This window comes from Anolis carolinensis, unplaced genomic scaffold, assembly GCF_035594765.1.
Source record: "Anolis carolinensis isolate JA03-04 unplaced genomic scaffold, rAnoCar3.1.pri scaffold_13, whole genome shotgun sequence".
NCBI lineage: Eukaryota > Metazoa > Chordata > Lepidosauria > Squamata > Dactyloidae > Anolis > Anolis carolinensis.
The window spans coordinates 299,614-320,813 of record NW_026943824.1 but is presented as its reverse complement, the minus strand read 5'-3'; the positions used below and the strand labels follow the sequence as shown (position 1 = coordinate 320,813).

The following is a 21,200-nucleotide window of genomic DNA, read 5'->3' as shown; positions in this document are numbered from 1 at the left end:
TTATTTAAGTCAATCCAAGATGCTGTCATCAGAGTTCAAATTGGCCTTGAGAAGCTATTACTGGGGAAGAGGGGTCTCCTTCAAAATCTTAAGTTAAACGATGGACACAAAACTAACACCATGCCTGGACCCAGAAGCAAATGAAAGGCCATTCCCTCTGTATCTCAGAGCAGCAATGCTATGGAATGTGACAATTCTTTATTGTACTTTTTTAAAAACAATGCAAATGCAATCAAGTATCACTTGTGTCAAATGTCACAATTAACCAAAACAGAAGAACACTGCATAATGCCAAAATGCTAAGAAGAGCCTCAGAAATGCAGTAAGAGAAATCAAGTCTGTCCAGTCCTGGCTGTACTAAGGGAGTTGGGAAAACAGGATCTTTTTTGCACTTCTAGGATAATGTCAGATGTTCTAGAGAACATGGGAAGACTACGCGGTGACAGCTTCAACAGCAGCATGAGAAATGGCTGCATAGTCAGCCTTTGATCTTACCTCTGCAAGCATGAAAGGCTAATGCTAGAGTGTGACTCTGACACTGGTCCTAATACACCAGGAAAAAAGGTACAATATGACAGACACCCTTTTTGCTTCATTTCGCAGGAGGAATAATCTTGTTCCCAAGCTGGCACTGCACAAACTCCTGGAGCCTGTTGGAATGCCATGACTGTTTGAAGAAGAAAGGATATCACCGAAGGCCCCAAGCTGTCTGATCCCCATGTTACAAGCTGGGCAGGACACATGTTTTATTTACTTACATCCCACCTCGTTGATACATACGCATCACAGCAAATTACAGTAACATCGCAAGATCATAAACCTGTAACAGTAGCCATAAATTTGAGGCTGGCAAAACAAATGAAGAGCACATTCTTCATACAAAATATGAAAGTACTACAGCCAGAAGTATTGAATACATTAAAGACTTCAACAAAAGCCAATGCAACTCTGTTGAATCAGATTCAAACAACCAATGTTCCGACTACACTGCGCACTCCCAAATTGTCATAAGAGCAAAAGCAGAATAAGTAGCTAAGTACAGGTTTATTAACCGGGATAAATCTGCACCTGTTGTCAATTGGCCTGTATTTACTTAGCACAATTATATAGTGTATTCCATATTGTGGGGAATATGACAAAGAAAGTGGCTAGGAAAATAGAGGAAATGGCCATTGAGAAAATAACAAAACCTTTACACAACCATGCAACACACATGGTGAAGACAAGAGTCTCTTTCCTAACTTGTGATTTATCGTCCAGCCCCCTAAACGGAGATCTGTAAGTCGCATCACTAAGGCGCGTGATCGTGCCAGACATATGAACGTCATTAGCAACTGAGAACCTAAGTGAACTGCATCCAAATCACCAGATTAGACACATCCCGTTAGGCAGCAAATCTGGGAGCTTTGATTTGACTAAAATTTAACATCATCCACAGATTTCTAGAAGCAACAAACCTCTTAGAATTCTGAAGCAGCTGCGTGATTCTTCCCTCACAGATGGCGGGTACAATTGAGCTCCCGGAGCAGGCTGCTTTCAGAATAGCTTTCTGGCCCTTGATACACAGGCTTTTTGGGCAAGGAGGGGGAGGAACAGATAGACACCACGCTCCTGAATGGTATCATGATTGCTGTATTAATCAAAGATGATCAGTAAAGGCCCAAGTATTAGAGAAAGTCAAGGAACAGAGACAAGTGAAAGTAAACCACACGCAACTGTGACCCAGATTTAGCATGTTTAAAGGAAAGAGGAAAGTCAGATTCCAAAGAGAAGGACATAGCTGTATCTAGGCAAAAAGAATCAGTTCCTTCCAAGAACTAACCTGACTTCCTTTTAAAATAATTGTTTTGATAAGGAATGACTAGAAGAATCTGCAAGTACAACTAATTACAAGGCTTAAAAATGTGGATTTGAAACTGACATGATCAAAACTCACCTTGTGAAAGGGTGAGTTCAGTAGCATTGTTACAACAATAATAAAACTTTATTTATATACCATTCTGTCTCCCCAAAGGGGATAAACATTTCATGCAAGGAGCTTGGAAGTATTTTCCAAACAGTGAAATTAAACTGCAGTTAAGTTAGAAAATATCTGCCTCATTACCAAAGAGAGACAAATGTAGCAGGAATCGTTTAATGAACTGAAGTCAAGATAGTTAATTAGGAAAATGTTTTATTGGATGAGAATACCAATTATTCATTTTCCAGCTAAACAGATAATCATATCCCAGAACTGGAAAAAATATTTGATGCTACTTCCAACTTCTCACAATTGCCAGTCGATAAGCGCACAACATTTTTATCCTGATACTTAACTTTGGCCAATGGTTCACTAAAACTCACATCTGGTCCATTTAACCCACTGTTAAAGCTTCTCTAAGGAGCCTGCATGATATAGTGGATGACGACAACTCTAGAGAGCAAGGTACCAATCTCCACTGAGCAAGTCACACTCTCTCGCCCTCAGCAGAAGCTCTTCTGAAGACATCTTTCCAAGAACACCCTGGTATGGGTTCACCTTAGGGTTGCCATAGGGGGGAAATGACTTGAAAGCATACAAACAACAAAAAGGGCTCCCTGCTGTGGTTTGCCATCTGAGCAAGTTGCTGAAACACCAACTAAGCGAACCAAAAAAAAACCCAGCGCATTTGCCACTTTAAAAAGCAGGCCTTAAAGTATTCATGTTGTTTTTCAACATCTTCCCATCATTTCTAGTTAGGCCCCGGTGCACAGAAACTCATGCATAGTTTATGCTGCACTGAAAGATCAAGCAACGTGGTTCTGGTTGCTGCGTACAGAAGCAGAAGTAATTTCCAGGCCAGCGTTCTGCAAGCGCCGGCCTCCCTGCGCCACCTTGACGCTGAAGAACTCCTGCAATATTTATTCCGCTCATGCTTCCCTCTCGCAGGTCATGCTGCCGAGTGTCACACAGCTGCAAAAGCCACCTGCCACGGTTGTGTTGCCATTGTCTGTGGCAGTGCCCCCCTCCTCACCAAGCGGCCTTCCTGAAAGGGATTTGCACTCTCTCCTTACTCTCCCCTCTGCCTCATATCTTTAAAAGGGGTTCTCCCATTGCCTTTTGGGGGGGGGGGAGACACACACACACAACAACAACAACCTTGCAAATGGGAATCCCAGGTGGCGCTGGCTAATTACCCATGTGCTTTGGGAACCGCATGCTGCCTATTGTTCATGCCGTAGAGGCTTCAGCCACAAAGTCACTTCATATGCTAATACTTCAGTCTGTTCAGGACTGATCTTATGAGGGAGGGAACACCAAAAACGTAAGCTGCACCAAACAACTCAAAAGATGCCAATTCCTCCGTCCTCCTCAAAACACTACTGGTTGAAACTGTCTGAATTTCTTCACAAATCAAATAAAGCAAATAGGAAGAATCATAGAACAGATAATTATTATTTTTTTTCTATTTATTTTAATAAACATCTAAGGGGGATCCAGTCAAAACATTATCACTCTTCTTATTCTGAGTATGCTATTAAGCTGTCTGAGATGCCACAACAGAATAATTAAATCTTGAACTGGAAGCCAAGTATTATTCAGAGTCATGTGTGCAAAAACCGTCTTAAGAATCTGTAAAGCAGTCAGCTATGTTTTGTGACTGTATTGTGTGGTTTCATCTTAACTCCTCCGAGTGGAGTTCAAACACAGATTGCTCTCAGAGTGTAACAGGAGTCATTTTTTGCTACACAGTGGGGTAAATAACATTATGCAATTAATAGTAGGGGGATCTTGGGATCAATGTTCTGCCTGTGGCTCTTTCATGGGCTGCCAAGGGAGGGGGGGGGGGGAGGAGAATCACAATAGTAATAGCAGCAGCAAAACTCAAGCTTTCCGAGCAGAAAAATAAAATAAATCAACTTAGAGTGGTAACAGAGTCCAAAGTTCCTGGAATAAAAAGAACAAAAAGACAGATAAGAATCCATATTACTGTCAAGGTTTCAAAATCCTAGAAGGATTGGGTCACTATTATTTCAGGAACAGTATCCCTAGAGTTAGTATAATGGTAGATTCCAATGGCAGATTCACTGTCTTCAATATGTTGACAATATAGAGGATCAAAGGAAAAGGTGGGAAATGGAACACATCAAAAATATGATGCAATGTCGCAATCAACTATGGACGCAGCAGACTTTTGCAGAATGGTGTGAAAAATGCAGCTTTTCTCTTACCTATGGTGCAGTTTGTAGTTATTTTTCTCCGTTTGGGGTTGTGTCGAAGCAGCTCTAACTCTCGTTTGGTTGGCTCCCATGTTGAATACTTCTCTCCAATACCTGATTAAAAGAAATACACACATATTTCAAAGGCATGGTTGCTAAAAGAACTGTAAGAATATTTTAAGGGTAAACTGCACTGTGCATTAAGTTGGATTCCTTTATACACTTCACCCCAACAACTGCCTGCTTTTTGCTATAATTCAGAAAAGCAGCAGTTGATCTTCACAATATGTTCCCTTAAACATGTGCTGAAAAGCACACAAAAGCCACTCCTGGAATAACATTCCTATCTGTTTCTAAAGAATAGTGCTCCCTCCTCTCCACACCCCCAACAATGGGGGAAAAACTCCACTAAAAGTACAAGAGCAGATTGCCTCGCACACAGGAATTTGTTTCAAGCATCCAGCATTCTCTTTGGGTTCAGAGAGGTCACACTGCCAGCACAGCCCCATCTTGCAAGCTAAGGGCAGGAAGGCTGAGGAGCAGCCCCATGGTGCCCAAGTCTAGTCATCCAGGCATGTAGAGCAAAACACACACTCACAAAAAGAAATCCAACTTAGTAGACAGCTCCACAACTCTATATAACCGTTCTAAAAGAGGCACACCAGAAACTGAGATATCATGTGTTGGTGTTGCGTGCCATCAAGTCATTCCCAAATTATGGCAACTCTAAAGGGAAAACTATTATAGAGGTTTCTTAGCAAGGAGGTTTGTCTTTGTCCTTCTCCTGAAGCTGAGTGTGACTTGGACAGAAGGTCACCCAGTGGGTTTCGGTAGCCAAGTGGTCTCTCAGTGTCCTCAAATCACACGTATCTCGTGAGATATAATTAGTGACACCTAATTATTTTTTAAAGCAAATATTCAAGGGTGTGCTAAAGTAAAACCAGGTGTCACTGGAGAAATATAGTTCAAGATGCAAAGAATTGTGGGATCAGTTTGTCCGCTTCTCAGAGAATAGCCCTTGCTTACCCCCAGTGTATTGTGTTGGCTGGAGATTCAAGACCCCAGTTGGTAACAATAACTTTGTTGAGATTAAACTATTCTCTCAAACCCCGACATTTAGTCTTGTTAATGGGACTTGGCCATGAAAATCCACTTGGAAAAGCAAGTCACATGCTTTCAGCCTCCGAGGAAGGCAAAAGTAAACCTTCCCCCGAACATTCCCAAGAAAACCCTGTGATAGGGTCGCCTCAGAGTAGCCGTAAGTCAGGAATGACTAGGAAGCACACAACAACAAAGCCTGATCTTGGCCATAATCCTGGACAATTTGTCATTCAAGCAAAGCAATGGGATGGGGTGAGGGACAGACACTGTTTTAAGACAGGGAAGAGATAAATCATAAGGGGAAAGAGTTAGCAAGATGAATCTAATGAGTGATAGGGAACATGTGTCCTTCCAGAAGTTTGGCTGCAACTCCTAGTACTTTTCACCAGCAGTTTGTGATAAAAGATTATGTGGAAGTTGTGCACAAGCTCTGGAGATCACACGTCCTCTGTCCCTGGATTAGGTGGAGGAAGCAGATGTGCATCTAGACCTCAGATAGTCACAATACGATCCTAGACAAGGCTGCTAACATGTCAGCCCTACTAGAGTGGGTTTACTCTAGTGAAATGAACACGGATAGCATCACAGCATAAAGAATCACAAATAATCTTAGAAGTGACTGTCTCATTACATAAGGCCAACACTCTGGATCATAAAAACATTTGGAATATTATATAAAGTACAATTAAAATTCATCTAGTTGTACATGGAATGTACACATATGGATAACTGCAATGCAAGGGAAGGCAACAAGTAAGGCTTGAGAGACCTACAGCTTTCTTCACCTCACTTTCAAAATGTATTCATATTATTCTCCCAGCATGTTTAATTCTGAACTTTTGAAATGTAAAAGCCTAAAGTGTCTTCTTGCTTAGGTGCCCCAAAACCTTCCAAATGCCAAAGTAAACTATGTTCTATTCATCGCATGAGATCTCCTATCAACAAAAGAAGAGGCACAGTTTGCACTTCACCATAACGGATGTAAATATTATGTCACTTTCCTTTCTTAAAAGGGAATACTACCACGCAGAAAAATAAGGGAAAGATCACATTTCCATTGTATTTTGGGTTAAATGGTTGCGGTGATTTGAATGCAGTCTGCATTTCGCAGTAACAGATGAGGCACAATGAGAAACACGTATGACAAAGCTATTTGTCAGAAGTTTACCCAGAATCTTCATCAAAGCTTTTCAGACATGTATTACATTTAGTAAAGGAGCTAATCTGTTGCTAGAAACTACTACTGCTTTCACTAGTCAAAAAACCCCCACAAATTTTGACATGTGTGTGAAGGAGTTTGATGTATTACAGTCTGCCAAGAGGTTTGGATTCTGTGGAATCTTAAGGCAAAACATTTGAAAGTGTAGTATGCACAAGTATTAGATATGGCACATCTAGTTGATTATGTGTCCATGATTGTGTGGTTAGCTCCTAAACACTCAGCAGAGACAGGATTCCTATGGAGCAGCTGAAGGGGAAAGCGCTGTTCAGTAAGTAGCAAATAATAAACACAAACATACACACAGTTCAATATATGGACAAACATTGAGAGCAAAACAGCTTAGACATTATCGTGTGAGTCAGCTTTCCTTAACCTGAGGCTCACAAGATGTATTGCACTGCAATTACCATCACACAAAAGATGGCAAGAGGTAGCAGAGCAGAATATCTGGGGGTGGGATTCGGAAATACTGCCCTACGTCACTACTGATGGTTTAAGGAATTAAAGTTTTGCCCACTTTTACAGTGTGAACCAACTGTATAGGCTCAAAATGTCTCACCTTCTTGGAAAATACAGAGGAAGTCAAGTTACCACCCTCAAGCCATTGGGAGTGTTATTTGCCAGAGTTCACTTACGAATGTTTAGTCCTCCTTTTTGCACAATATTTTTTTCCAACATCGAATGTTTGAAAACATATTTTATTTTTACATTAACAGACAAGAGTAACCAAGAATCTGAAAACAATGCTGCAAATACAATCTGATTTGGAGTGATGAGACTAGAAAAAGACTGCCATTGATGTATTCTTCATCGGATAGTGGGTTGTTTCAGACAGAAATCTTTCAGTATAGCTAACCGCGAGATATTTGAGGATCAGTTCAATTTATTTGCAGAATTTCATAGCCCATGGGTACAATATGTAGCTATACTTTTTCCCCTTCTGAAGTGGGATAAAGTCCACTCCCAAAATACACAGCTGCATTTCCACACCTTGTGAGAGGTGTTCTCTCGCACCACATTGGGGTAAGTGGGTGACCCTTTGCTCCAGAGCCCACCCTGAGCTCTGGCAAGTAAATGATGTAATGATGTGATTCATCTAATAAAGAACTGACACTGTGGGTTAAACACTATACTGAGCACCTCCTGTTAAAAAGGAACAAATAGCCAAGCAAGAGAGTAAGCAATACTGGGTTAGGACAGATTGTGGCTTGTGAATAAGCTGTCAATATTCTCCTCTCATTTGTGACTGCAACCATCTTTAGGTTAGATGTATATTATCTTGATATTGCAGTTAGGATAATCGTAGCTAAACTATCATTAGGAGAGTTGAGATTTGAGCTAGAGTTTCTGCCATGCAAGCTTTACCACTCTGCTATGTTGTAACCCAAGCATGGGCAAACCTTGGCCCTCCAGGTGTTTTGGACTTCAACTCTCACAATTCCTAACAGCAATTGTGGGAAATGAAGTCCAAAAGGCCTGGAGGAAGGGCCAAATTTTTCCCATGCCTGTTGTGACCGGTACCTGATAAAAAATAAACAAGGTGAGTGTCTGTCCAATGCAAATCAAGACTTCCATCACCGTGAGAACATGCCCAAATCACCTCTCCTTCTGTGTTGTAGAAAGGGATGCAACAAGGAGGATACTGGAAAACTCCAACACTAACATTCTGTTGTGCCTTATGGTTAGTGAAATGGGCAAAAATGGCATCCATTTCAATGGTACTTGGAAGTACATTTAGCACTAAGCCTGCAATTCCAAGCGACACATCCATAGCTGATGCCCAGTGCAGCTGTTTTGCTCTTTCAAGTTAATTACCTCTCGAGCCAAAGACAAGCGATTTCAACATGTTTAAGAGGTTCTTCAAGTGCTAAACAAAACACAATGTTTAAAAAGTACCGTCCCAGACACGTGCAGCCAGCTTCTCTTCTGCACGCTTTCTTTGAAATGGCGTTTGCGTAGACCGTTTTGACATCATCATTTCTTCATTCCAAAAACTTGCCATTAGCCTTCCCCTTCTTCTGACTGGACTACTTCAAAGATAAGGCAGCTAAACAGTTTTGCTGGAGATATATCAGCCCTCACCAATGTTTAGCATATACAAGAAGGTGCAAAGGAATGGTATATTTATTTTAAGAGCCAATTCTGAAGCAGTTAAATCTCGATTTAGGCACTGATTGTTTCAAAGCACACCAATTTGGGAAAAAAAGTTACGTTCCTGTTCTATTATTTAAAAAGATAAGGGGGAGTATAATTTGAAGTAGTTTAGTCATGGAAAGGCAATGGGAATATCAATCATTATAGGCTATATTCTGACACAAAGGGAAAGCAATATGTAAGGTGGCATTATAAATGGAAGGTTCTTGACTAAAATGGCAGATAATCAGCAAAGGGACGCTTGTTAGTGAAATGCGTCACCAACTCACACATCTTACCTGTCATTGTACACTGGTAGTGAGAAACCATTGTTGGGGTGAAGGCTAAAAAAGAAAAAATTAGGGAAAGCAAACTGAATAATAAAACAAATGTGTGTACATATACTTGTGTGTTAAAATCGACAGATATACATACTGTATGTGAAAACAATAGCATGTGCTTAGATGGCATATTCTACAAGACAATCACACAGGGAAAATGTTGCCTTTCATATGGGGCAGAATGGTCTCAACTACTAGGTTGAAACGGGCAGATTTATTCTGTTTTATTATGGTTAGCTCTGCACAATAACGTTACTTTTTATTGTTGCTATTGTGATTTAGTGATGTGTGTATAGTAAACAAACTAGTCTTGGAAGAGAGTCATTCTCTACATTCATCTCAGTCAGAAAGGCCAGCCTCCCTCAGACTGAAGTCTATCTTCATTTGGATGGGAAGGCCAGATATATCTACGAATTAAAGTGAGCACTCTTTCAGGCAGAAACTTAAAGAAAACCAAACCTTGTAGCTTCCAAGCTTTTCGTTGTTCTTCTTTGGCAATTTGTTCCATATCTTTGTCGTATATGTAATCTTGACACATAAAGCAGTATATACCCCCATACAAAAGGTCTATGGCTGCAGAAACAGAAGATGGTGGGGGAAAGAGAAAAAGCAACAACGATGAAAACACAGTAAGTAAAGGTTTTGGGTTCCATAACGGAGCCGCTTTACCAGGGCAAACAGGCATGGAAATAGCAAGGCTTAACATGTATGTGCCATAGGAAAGGGTTAAGGCAGAGGCAGGGGGTCACTCTTCCATTTTATTTTACAAAAGAAAATGCTCCATTCTCCAGCTGGTATCAGAAAGAATTAGATGACAAAACTTAAAAACAGATAAACCCTGAAAATATTTTAAGACCTACTAACTTTCAGCACCAGCCTGGCACTTTGAGACACAAGGACTGCATGATGAGATACTTAAAAGTGACGGCACACTGCTTTTTAAAAGATATTGTTATGGAAACTTAGGAGAAAGAATGATAATGGACTGAGAATCATGAACATATAATATCTTTTCAAACCTCCAGGTACAAGAATAATGGGTACGAAGAGAACTCCATGTATGCTAGGAAGAGACTGAAGAACCTCTTTATTAGACTGTAAGCCTGAGGTCAAGGAACTGTCAAATTAACAATCGTAAACCATGCATGTGAAATGCCATGTGTATAATGATAGTGCTCTATAAATAATTAAATGATGACCATGACGATGGTGGTGGTGATGAGGATGACAACGTCTTCTGCAGCAACCTGTGCCAGAAATCAGTTACCAAAGATTTCTCATGAGCTTTACCTCTTAATAAATAAAATCTATATTTTTAGGAGGCACCTATCTCTTGTTTTGTTTCAAGTATGGACCCATAGAGTTTACAAAGAAATATTCACATATAAGTAAATTATACTAGCAGGAAAGTATACTACCCAAACAGCTGATTTTCTGTACCTTTCGTTTTTGTCAGAACCAACATTTAGGACAGAGATAAATTTTAACAAAAAACACCAATGTTATCTATTTTGCACAGAACATCATTCTTGCTTATATAACAGTTACATATAAAGTAACCGTTGCTATAGCAATAGGTGGGTGGATGGATAGCAAGAGACTTACAAAGTAATATCTGAATGTTATGTTTTAAAATAAAGCCTCAAGATTTTTTTTAAATGCAGTGATTATTGCAACCCTTGCTATATATTCTGTTCCGCAACTCAGCTGGAAATCAGCACAATCTTCGTAATTGCAGTCTAAATTAAAAACAAACAAATCACACTGTTACTACAAGGTATTCCAGTACCAGATTGCTAAACCTGATGATGAAAAGAATCTGGATAGAAATGGCTCTCTTTTTATGCTACACTGTGAAGAGTTTTCATCATAAAAAAACCCCACACAACATTTCCTGTTGCTTAACAGCGTTCTATTATGATCCATTTAGTTCTCAGTTAATATAGTTATTTCATGCAAGGTCTATCAACTGATAACAGAGGCCGCTAATATTGACCAATAATTCCTGAGCAAACTTGACTAATCCCACTAATGTATCCAGCAATGTGCATTGAAAAGTCATGAACAATCTTTCTGGAAACAACCATTGAGATGGTCTCTCTAAATATCTTTGCTATGTAAGTCTGATGCTCAAATGCCCCTTAGCCATTCCAATTGTCTGATTATGATGATGTTTATTTATACCTCGCTTTGTCTCTCCACAAGGAGACTCAAAGCAGCCACTACACAATCTGTGTCTTGTCCCATCAATTTCTATACAACTAAGGCTCAATCCCCACCTTTTAACTGAGGCCCCTTCTACACTGCCATATACAATCCAGATTATCTGCTCTGAACTGGATTATATGGCTGTGCAGACTCAGATAATCCACAGCAGTTAATCTGGGTTTTATATATTAGTGTAAAAGGTGCTTGAGACACATTTAATCAACTACTGGAATATATAAGGCAGTTGTCAGGAGATCAACATGAAATTCAGAAGCACCAGTCTAAAAAGCAAGATTTTGAACTGATACAAAACCAAGGCGAGATCAGGTCTTGCCAAGCATCCTTAAGGTAAGGGAGTTCCAGAAAACGTGTGCCTCTTACTGAGAAAACAACCTCTGAGGATGCCTGTCATAAATGTGGGAGAAACATCAGGAGAGAATGCTTCTGGAACATGGCCATACAGCCTGAAAAACTCACAGCAACCCAAGCCTCTGGCCACTAGTAGATGCAAATACTTCATCCCACATCACACATGAAGCTGATGCTGCTAAAGCTACAGAATTTGGTGTCTGGAGTTTCAGTTTCTCCTTGTCTCCATGGAGACCGATGTTAGCTCAGTGAAAGTCACTGCTTCAAAAATAATTTCTATGCATTCTAAGATGTGCATGCAGTTAGTTAGACAGGCTTTTCGGGGGGATCAAATGCCATCATCGCCTATGGACACAGTAGCAGTTGCAGCTCCAGGTTCCCAAATATCCTCTGCTAACAAGTATATCTTGGAAAGCCATAAGACTGACACATATACATACAATTAAAAAAAAAGATATTCCATTTCACCATCATATGAGCCTCTGGGTGGCTTGTATCAAATCATTATAAACAAAACGTGTTAACCTTGTCTCTCAATGAAGAATGCTCTAGAAATGACTTTCAGCTCTCGTGTGGCACTCCTCTCCATCCCAAATGGCCCATTCCTCAAGACCACACAAAACAGATGAAAGTCACAAGAGATATATGACTTTTCTACTACAGGGCTGCAAATGTAAGAACTGACATGTTGCTATGTGTTTGTATACTTCTGCAGGTCCTCCAGCCGACCGAATTCTGGTGAGATACTAAGTACTAGAGATAACAGACTTAAAAGAGGAGGGCTCCTGTCTCTATCCAGGTTCTCCAACTTATGTTCTCATTGTAACAGCAATAAGCAACACAGCGTTTTAAAAAATGTACAAGAGGCAGAAGCTATTTGAAAGAAATGTGCCATATTCAATTAGGAAGCTGATTTATTATATAATAATGAATTTTTTTATACTCCTATGAAATGAACTACAATACGTTTCCTTCTGAAGTTCAAAAGCGTTCTTCCTAGGGTAAGGTCAGTAATGACAGGCAAGTGTCCTTCAAAGACATTCATCCAACACAATTCACTGTAGGCTATGCACTCACCCCTTTGGGACTTTATCATACAGTCTGCAACAAATGAAGATAAAACCTACAATAAAGAACCTCCTTCAATGTGTGAAGGAGACTGGATCTTTGGGCTTTTGGCTTTTTTGAAGAGCTGCCTAAACATCAGTGTTCTGAAAATTATTGCAACAAATTTAAGACTTTATGATTTACGACTAGATAATTCATGCCTCTTGGCCACAGTTAAGCCTTTTCAACATGTACATCAAGTGGAATCGGGATTATATAATAATCATCATGTTTTAAAACTAGGACATTTGCATAGACAGCAATAAGAGAAGATGACATACTGTTTGCTGAATCCTACCAGGCTGAGCATCAGACAAGTCTGGGAAGGTGAGGCAGTAGATGGAAAGTTTTTAACTAACGAAGTAAATACACGACAGTCAAAATCCATTTTAAAAATACTCAAAACATCGACAAGGAAGTTTCATGTCCAATTCTCTAGCCCAGTGGTTCTCAAACCTGTGGCTCCCCAGATGTTTTGGCCTTCAACTCCCAGAAATCCTAACAGCTGGTAAACTGGCTCAGATTTCTGGAAGTTGTAGGCCAAAACACCTGGGGACTCACAGATCGAGGACCACTACTCAAGATATATCTATTGAAAAATAATAGTAATTCCTAAACAGTACAGCTACCCAGAGTCAATATTTACTCGGTATGTTATCAATGGATCTACTCTACTCAGGATTAGAATGGGATACCAACCATAGATTTTACATGCTGGTTTGTAAGGAAATCCCTCTGGGTAAACTAAAAAACACATTTGCCTCTCCATAGGTGAAAATGATTTGAGGATTAACCAAAGAGAGAGGCCTCACAGAACAAATAGCTAAGGCCATTTGGTTTTAGGCAGGAAACAACTGTATTACTGAATATATACTGTCATAATTGAGAATCTAGAGGAATCAAATGTTCACTTTTTGGCCAAAATAAAGAGGCAATCTTTCTAATCCTTAGATACATCCATATTTTCATGATTTCTAATGGGCTATCCAACATGTTAAAATGGGGAACATATGTCTAAACCCTGCTAGAAAGGAGCCAGTTATAAACTGTGCTACTTAGTTCATCTCATGTTATTTTTACAGATTTAGCACCACAGCCTCAATTAATCATTGTCAGGATTATAATGTAACTTCAGACTAAAATATTATAAGAACAAATTGGATTGTATGACAAGAGCAGACACGCTGTCTGGGTTCATCTGATCTAAATATTTCCACGTAGTAAAAGCATGCACTAGTAAACAAGTTATGTTGCTGTAAGAGTCAAGGGAGATTACTTACCTAAGTTGTGTCGCTTTGCCTTTGCGTGCTCGTGAATGTGCTTCTTTGTGAAACAGCCAAAGAAGACACAATATAGGCAAGAATGGAGTCTGTTCAGATGTGCACCACACATATGACAGATACACGACTTTGCCTGAAACGGGGAAAAAGAGGATCATTAGAAACATCAACTGCTGTGTCATATACATTAATCCACACAAGTTACATTTATGAAATCTAACCATGAGAGACAGTACTTTCATCACACAGGGTCCTTGTCCCTAAGGGAGGACTTTGAAACATGCCCTTTGGTTATCACTCAGGAGTTCTGTCTGCTTCGTACTAGAACAAGAGACGCAAAGATATCTGATACATTAATGGAAGCTCCTTGAAATGTTTATTACCAAATGTCTGAAGAGGAATAAATATTCAATCCTGGCCTGGTGAAAGAAAAATATGTGATCAAAAATAACTTGATATTACTGAAGAAAAACAGAGATCACTTCTTGCTATAAATCTAAATATACTTAAGCCAAGGCTAAATATGATTGTTAAGATGCATTCAGAGCAGAAGTTTACCTTCTTTGTGATACTGTATGTTCCATCAGAGAGTAATCCATTATCTTTACCAGAAATTCAAAATTTACCATCAATTCTCAATACTAGAATATCCAGTGCATTAGGAACCACACTCACAGTTTTAAAGGCTTAATAAATTAACATCATAAGGAATGACTAAGGTTTAAAAAACCCCTAGCGTAGTGTGAAGATATGTTCAATATGTGCAACTGCATCGTTGTGAATGGAAAAGGTAGCTTCCCTTTCTTACGAAGTCAAGAAGGGAAAAGGGTTTCAGATTGCAACTCATTCTCCTTCCAGAAAATTGTTCCAATAGTTACATATATGCACTTGCTGTAGTTATTACATTTCAGTGTGCTGAGTTTATCCTCTTCCTGCAATGCACCACTGCAGCAGCCAATTTTACATGTGAACAAGATGACTGCCAATGCTGCAGTAGCATGTCCTAAGATACAGTATAAAAATCTATTCCTTTCCCTCATCATCCCCCTGTGTCAGCAAATCGTGAAAATGCTTTTAAACATCTTATTAGGTGATGCATTGATCTAATCTATAGGGACACGTGGCAGGAGAAGTAATGCAGCAGACTAGTTAAGCAGCCTTGTCTACCTGACACTGTGCAGAGTATTTCTTTCAGTGCTGCCCATGATTCGAAGGAGCTATTTCCAAGGCAAGATCACACGCTGAATAAAATTCGTATTCTTCCTATGGAAAGGGGAGGAAGGAAGGTGGGCTCTTGGGATACAGAGTCTGCTACTTTGATGGAACTACTCCTAGCAATATATTTTTTTTTGCAAAAGAATCTTAAGAGAAATATAGATCAAAGCTTAACAACTCACAGGATATTATTTAGGAAAGCCGTGGCTTCAGCTGATTCTTTTTAAGCACCATAAGCCGTCCATAGGAAATATGAACTTAATTAGTCCACATCAAAGTCACTGCAATTCTGCTAGCAGAAAACAGAGCTCCAGTTCAAATGATTTATTTATATGACATAAAAAAATTTAAAAGGACAGAAAGGAAAATCAACTTTTACCTATACACTTCTTCTGAAAAAGAAAAATCCAATTTTCCGATCCTGACAAAATTCAAAATCTACACACCATTTTTGAGAATGGTGATATGGTTTAGAGCAGGTATAGGTGAACTTCAACCCTCCAGATGTTTTGTACTTCAACTCCCGTAATTCCTAACAGCCAGTAAGCTGATAGGAATTGTGGTACCTGTAGTTGAAGTCCAAAACACCTGGAGAGCCGAAGTTTGCCCATTCCTGGTTTAGGAAATCTTCATCAATAAATAGCTAGGCTTGGAGTTGGAAGCAATTTGGTGGAGTTGGAATTGGTAGATATGAACACACCCAGCTTCACAATAAATGCATATAATATTAAATGCTTAGTTGTATTGTACCTTTATTTTCCTAGAAAGTGATGGCAGTTCAAAAATGTTAAGCAAATAAATATATAGATTCATGTGGTGGTGACGAAATGCCTTGGGCTACCATTTGACAACAGTAAATTTGTTATCTAGTTATTACTAATTACGGTAATACACATTTGCCAATTGTAAAGGACTACAGAAAAATGGTGCCGGAGTTGAAGATCTGGCCTACTGACACTACAGCCCTGACCATTACTGCAAACAACCACCACCTCTGATTCAAATATCACACAGAACTGTTCAGACATGTAAAACATCTGAGTCACACAATGTCCCAATTTGAATGTCTTGTTTTTGAAGGATTATACACTTTCATGGAGGAAGTGTTCTCAAAGATTGCAATTCAAACTACCGTAACTGATATATTATTTAAAGCACTTAAATAATACCGAGACTTTCCAAATTTTTTTAAAAATGCACTACACTAAAACAATGGGATATCGTATATATGCAATAACACTACAGACTTCACAGACTTCATAATTGAAAAAACCCACCAAAACCAAGCGCGCTTGACAACACAAGAGACAAGAATAGCCACTGGATTTGGAATTTCCTCTGAAAATGAATGTCTATTGAACCTAGTGGCTGACCAGTGCACTATGCAAGACATCAGGCCACCTCATTATTTAATCACTTTGCATTATTTTTAGCACAAGTCTAACTAAAAATGTGATTAGCTTTCAGAGACAGTACAATTCATTATACTCACATGGCATTTTATCCAGCAGTATTAGAAAGCTTTATAACTGCTTCTGAACATAAAAATTTGCACTTCAAATAGGATTACTAATGAACATTTGAATATCCTCTATTTCGGCCTAGAACTGTTTTATCTCCTTGTTTTTAACATGTGATGTATGTATTGATTGTATGACTGCTTTTCATGTTTGATTTTACAATGTGTAATTTGTCACTGTTTTTATTATTGTTGTGAGCCGCCCCGAGTCCCCTCGGGGAGATGGGGCGGGATATAAGAATATAAGAATAAATTTATAAGAAATTTATTATTCACACAATAATCTTTAGTGTTCATAGGAGTCTCACCACTGTCACCATAGCACAGTCTTCTGATATTTGCCTTTTGAAATTGTTAAATTGCTAATTCTCGTCAACAGAAAACTGTAATATTCATGTATACGTGAACAACGGAACATATACAAGCTTAAAAATTCTAAATTCAATGATCACTCCAATCTGCTCACTAGGCCTATACCCATCTTAATAAAAGACATATGACTTTATATTTAAACCTCAAAAGGGCCATAGATGAGTCTGAAACCCCTGTGTGACAGGTAGCCAAGAAAGTTCATCAAAGACTGCAATAATTTAAACTACCCATCTTGCATTTACCTGGAACGAAACAGAGATCTCTTTCTTTGATTAAGAATGACCCAGCAAAAATCAATAACATTTGCAAAATACTGCAATGATGATGTCAAACAATGACTACGGGCGATGGAAGAGTACTCCTTTCAAGGCTTTAATAATTGTGCAGAAGAGGGAATTTCACACGTGATGCAGGTCAAGCAAGATTCGCCTATTCTAACTCCCCCTCCACATAACAATGAAAGGTACAGAAATCCTGTCCTTTATTTTCACCTGGCAACTCGTAAGAAGAACTGAAACTTAAAATCAGATTATCTACCATGATAATAGCTAGAATGCAGTATTAGAAATAACATTGAGTTGTTAACAAATACTCATTTAACAACACACACATTTTGACCTGCATGGGTAAAGATTCCATACTAAAATGTTATGATATGAGCAATTAGAATTTTCAGCCATTCTGGAAACCTAACACTAAAAACGTACTGATACATAATACAAATGAGGATAACTATGCAATTCCTTTTTGTTTTATGAACATACCAAAAACTTACTACATTTTCCAAGTATTTATATACAGGTTGTATATATTTCAATGGCTTGGAAAGAGCAGCTTTTGAAAAACTTTATCCTTATACATTCAACTGTTCACTTCTCAGTGTCAGACATAAGCCTTTACAACCTCCGGTTGTAGAAATAACTAACCTACAATGTTCGGTTTGGCTGACTTGCCAAATCTGGCAGATTTGCATGGCTGTGAAAGCAGAAAGCAACAAGAAAAGCAGCAAGAAGACTTGGAGAACAACCCTGCCATGTGGCATAGACCCAAACCTGCTGGCTTGCCCAAATTTCACTGCCCTGAACAAGGTGGAGGGTTAAAGCACCGGTTACTGCCAAAGCATGGCTGCGCACCAGCTACCCTTCACTGGCGGTCTACAAGCGGTGGCTGCCAGCTTGCAAAGTGTCCAGCAAGCCCAAGGCGGTCCTTTTGTACAAGAATGGCGCTGGGAGAGAAGAGGAAACGTCCACACTGGTTGCTTCACAACTAGAATTTAACACATCCTAATATTGTTACAAGTCTGGTGTGAATGTTTATGTTTACTACGCTGCTGTAAACTGCACAAACCCAAGAAAGAAAGAAAGCAAAAATTGAAAACATTGTCTCTTCTGACTTGATATAAAATAGTTACGTTTGTTCATATGTTGATGTATTGAATGGGTTCTTGTCATTTTGTTTTCTAAACTGTCGTATGCCCTCACTCAACCTAAAAGATGGCGCAGAAATGATGTTATTAATAATTCATAAATAGACACGCATGATTGACCCAATTTGAGGGCTATTCTTTTGAGTTTAGAAGACCACTTGTAATTGTCACTTCAGATAAGCAAGTCCATTTCAACAATGTTCCTCAGTAGAACTGAGGAATGTGTGCCAATCAAGGCACAATTTGCAAGTTGTACTGCATGATCTTCTCATATGCATATTTATCCAAAAAGACAGACACAAGAACATTAAGATTTTCCTCCGCCACAAAGACTTGATGTGGATACAGAAAGTAGGTTATGATGCTTTCTATATTGGCTGTTATAGTCTTAATATTTTGTAAGAAGCTTTGGGATTTATGGGAAAAGGAGGATAAAACTTCTAACATTTCTATAAATATGTAAGCACATACATGGATATTCCTGTGATGAACACAACAGCACCTCCTCTTTTTAGTGACGGAATCCATAATGTTGTCCCACAGAAAAAGATATGGAAAAGATTATATAAAATTTAAAAGGAACATAAGACTGTAGCATGGTAAATTATTATTATTATTACTATTATCATCATCACCATCAAGAAATCTGTGGCTTCCTTGACTGAATGTATCCAGGCATAGTGTGATTTTCTTCTTGTCATATTGCCTTCCACCTTAATAAGTTTTAACATTTTTTATAATGAGATATTCAAAAAAAATACTACAACACAAACAAGACCTTGACAATAATCAAAATTAACCATGTTGTGCATCTTTTTAAAAAGCATAACATGAATTCACACTGTGAAATATTCTGAGAGCTGCAAAGAGACTGGACAGAAGAGCTTCTAAAATATTAAAACACATGAGAAAACAAGAAAATGTCACGAAGCAAAGACAAAAGAAAGCATCTTTAGAACAAGCAGCATGAAATATAATCCTCCATTATTTAAAAGGCTACTTTCAATGTTTGTCCCTACTCTCAGTAGCACCAGAGTCTGCAGAAAAGTAGATTTCATATAAATTATTGTAACTGCTTACTGGGCAGTGTTATATGTTGCCTAGCAATCTTCCTCACTGAAGATATTTTAAGTAGCAATTAAGTAAACATTGGGAATGTTGCAATACTAACGACTGAAAACGGAAGACCATAAAGTTCCTCAATCACAGAAAAGCAGTTTCTCATTTTTTTATCCTACAACTATTGCTAACATGGTTTACATTCAAAGACTAAGCATCCAGAATCATGTTGAAATTAGAAGCCATGTTGCCTCATGACTTTCTGAAAAATAGGCTTAGAAGAACAATTCCTACAAAATCCCTACAAAACATGTTGGGAAACGCTAACAAGATGGGGTTATTTTTCTGTAATTCGTCACTCGGACATATGCAATAACATCTGTTTTGATTCCTACAGTCAACAAATTAGCTCCAAACAAATTAGCATACAACTGGGGTAGCTATGGTTATTAAACTCTTGGTGAGGAGTGATCAAGCAGCAAGAACTGCCGTTTAACAGCCATCATATATATATGATATATATATATGTGTGTGTACTCTTGCATGGGGCATATTGTCAGTGAGGTTTCAGATCAAGTGCAAAAGGGTCAGTGATAGCCCCATCCAAACAAGGCATGCATACATGTAACTTAAAATTACATGTGCATGTATTATTTTACTCTATTATTGTTGTAACTTTTACATTTATTTTACTCTATTTTTATTATTAATACATTTATTATTTTACTGCAATTATTATTATTATTATTATTATTATTATTATTATATTTATTTCACTCTATCATTAAAAGGGAACATAAGCACATTTACATTGAAGAAGATGAAAATAATGATTTAATCAAAGTTGAACGGTTATATCTTAAATTACAGTTTGATGTAAAGGTTCAAAAACATTTACACTACTGATGCCTCAATTAATGTAATTTTATTGGTATCTCAGCTTATACTGGAGTCAATGTTTTCTCAGTTTTTTTGTGGTAAAGTTAGGTGCCTTGGCTTATACTCAAGTATATACGGTATTCTGATAACAGCATTTTAGACAGAATAAATCAGGCTGTTGAATGTTTCGGCAGGCTTTTGAGTTCTGTTATTGATGTTTTAAAAGGTGCTTTTAGGATGTTTTTAAGATGTTTTTTAAAGATGTTTTAAAGAAGTTTTTAAATTGTTGATTTTAGCCGGTTCTTGTAAGCCGCCCAGAGCCCTAGGGGAGTGGCGGCATATAAGTTTGAAAAATAAATAAATAAATAAATATATCAATAAAAGAATTCCAACCAATATGTTTCCATTCTAATAATATAACATGACACTGGCTGCTAGTTTATTATGTGTATATTAGACCTGATTTGGATGGGGAAAAGAGGGCTATTCACTTGCCCTTGCACTTGGATTCAAAACCTCCCACCATCCAGCAGCATTAAATCCTGGGAGGAGACGGTACAGAAGGGGAGGAGAGAAGAAGTCCACGATGATGCAGCTACTATCCTGAGCTTCCAAGGAAAGGAAAAGGCAGCTGGGCTCCATGTGAAAGTGGACCCTCATTTCCTCTCTCTGCAACTGAAGTGAGATCAGCTGCTTCTCCATGGTCTGAATGGCCTCCCCTCCTTCCCTTCTCCACCAGTAAGTAACAACAGCAGAAGCCGCTCCTAGGTCTCAACATCTGCCGGGTCAC

General features: G+C 38.6%; 1 protein-coding gene across 4 annotated transcripts in view; it reads right to left on the bottom strand.

The window, feature by feature from the left end:
- Nucleotides 1-21,200, bottom strand: part of usp22 (ubiquitin specific peptidase 22) — a 55,966-nt gene that overhangs the window by 25,869 nt on the left and 8,897 nt on the right. For 2 of the 4 annotated variants that reach the window (XM_008119368.2, XM_003226515.3), the window contains exons 2-5: nt 13,941-14,073; nt 9,436-9,549; nt 8,935-8,979; nt 4,192-4,293 (exon numbers count right to left, since the gene is read on the bottom strand). In XM_008119368.2, coding sequence (XP_008117575.1) covers nt 4,192-4,293; nt 8,935-8,979; nt 9,436-9,549; nt 13,941-14,073 — 394 coding nt within the window. The remainder of the gene's footprint in view (nt 1-4,191; nt 4,294-8,934; nt 8,980-9,435; nt 9,550-13,940; nt 14,074-21,200) is intronic. The other 2 variants (XM_008119369.2, XM_003226516.3) reach the window with 1 other exon arrangement.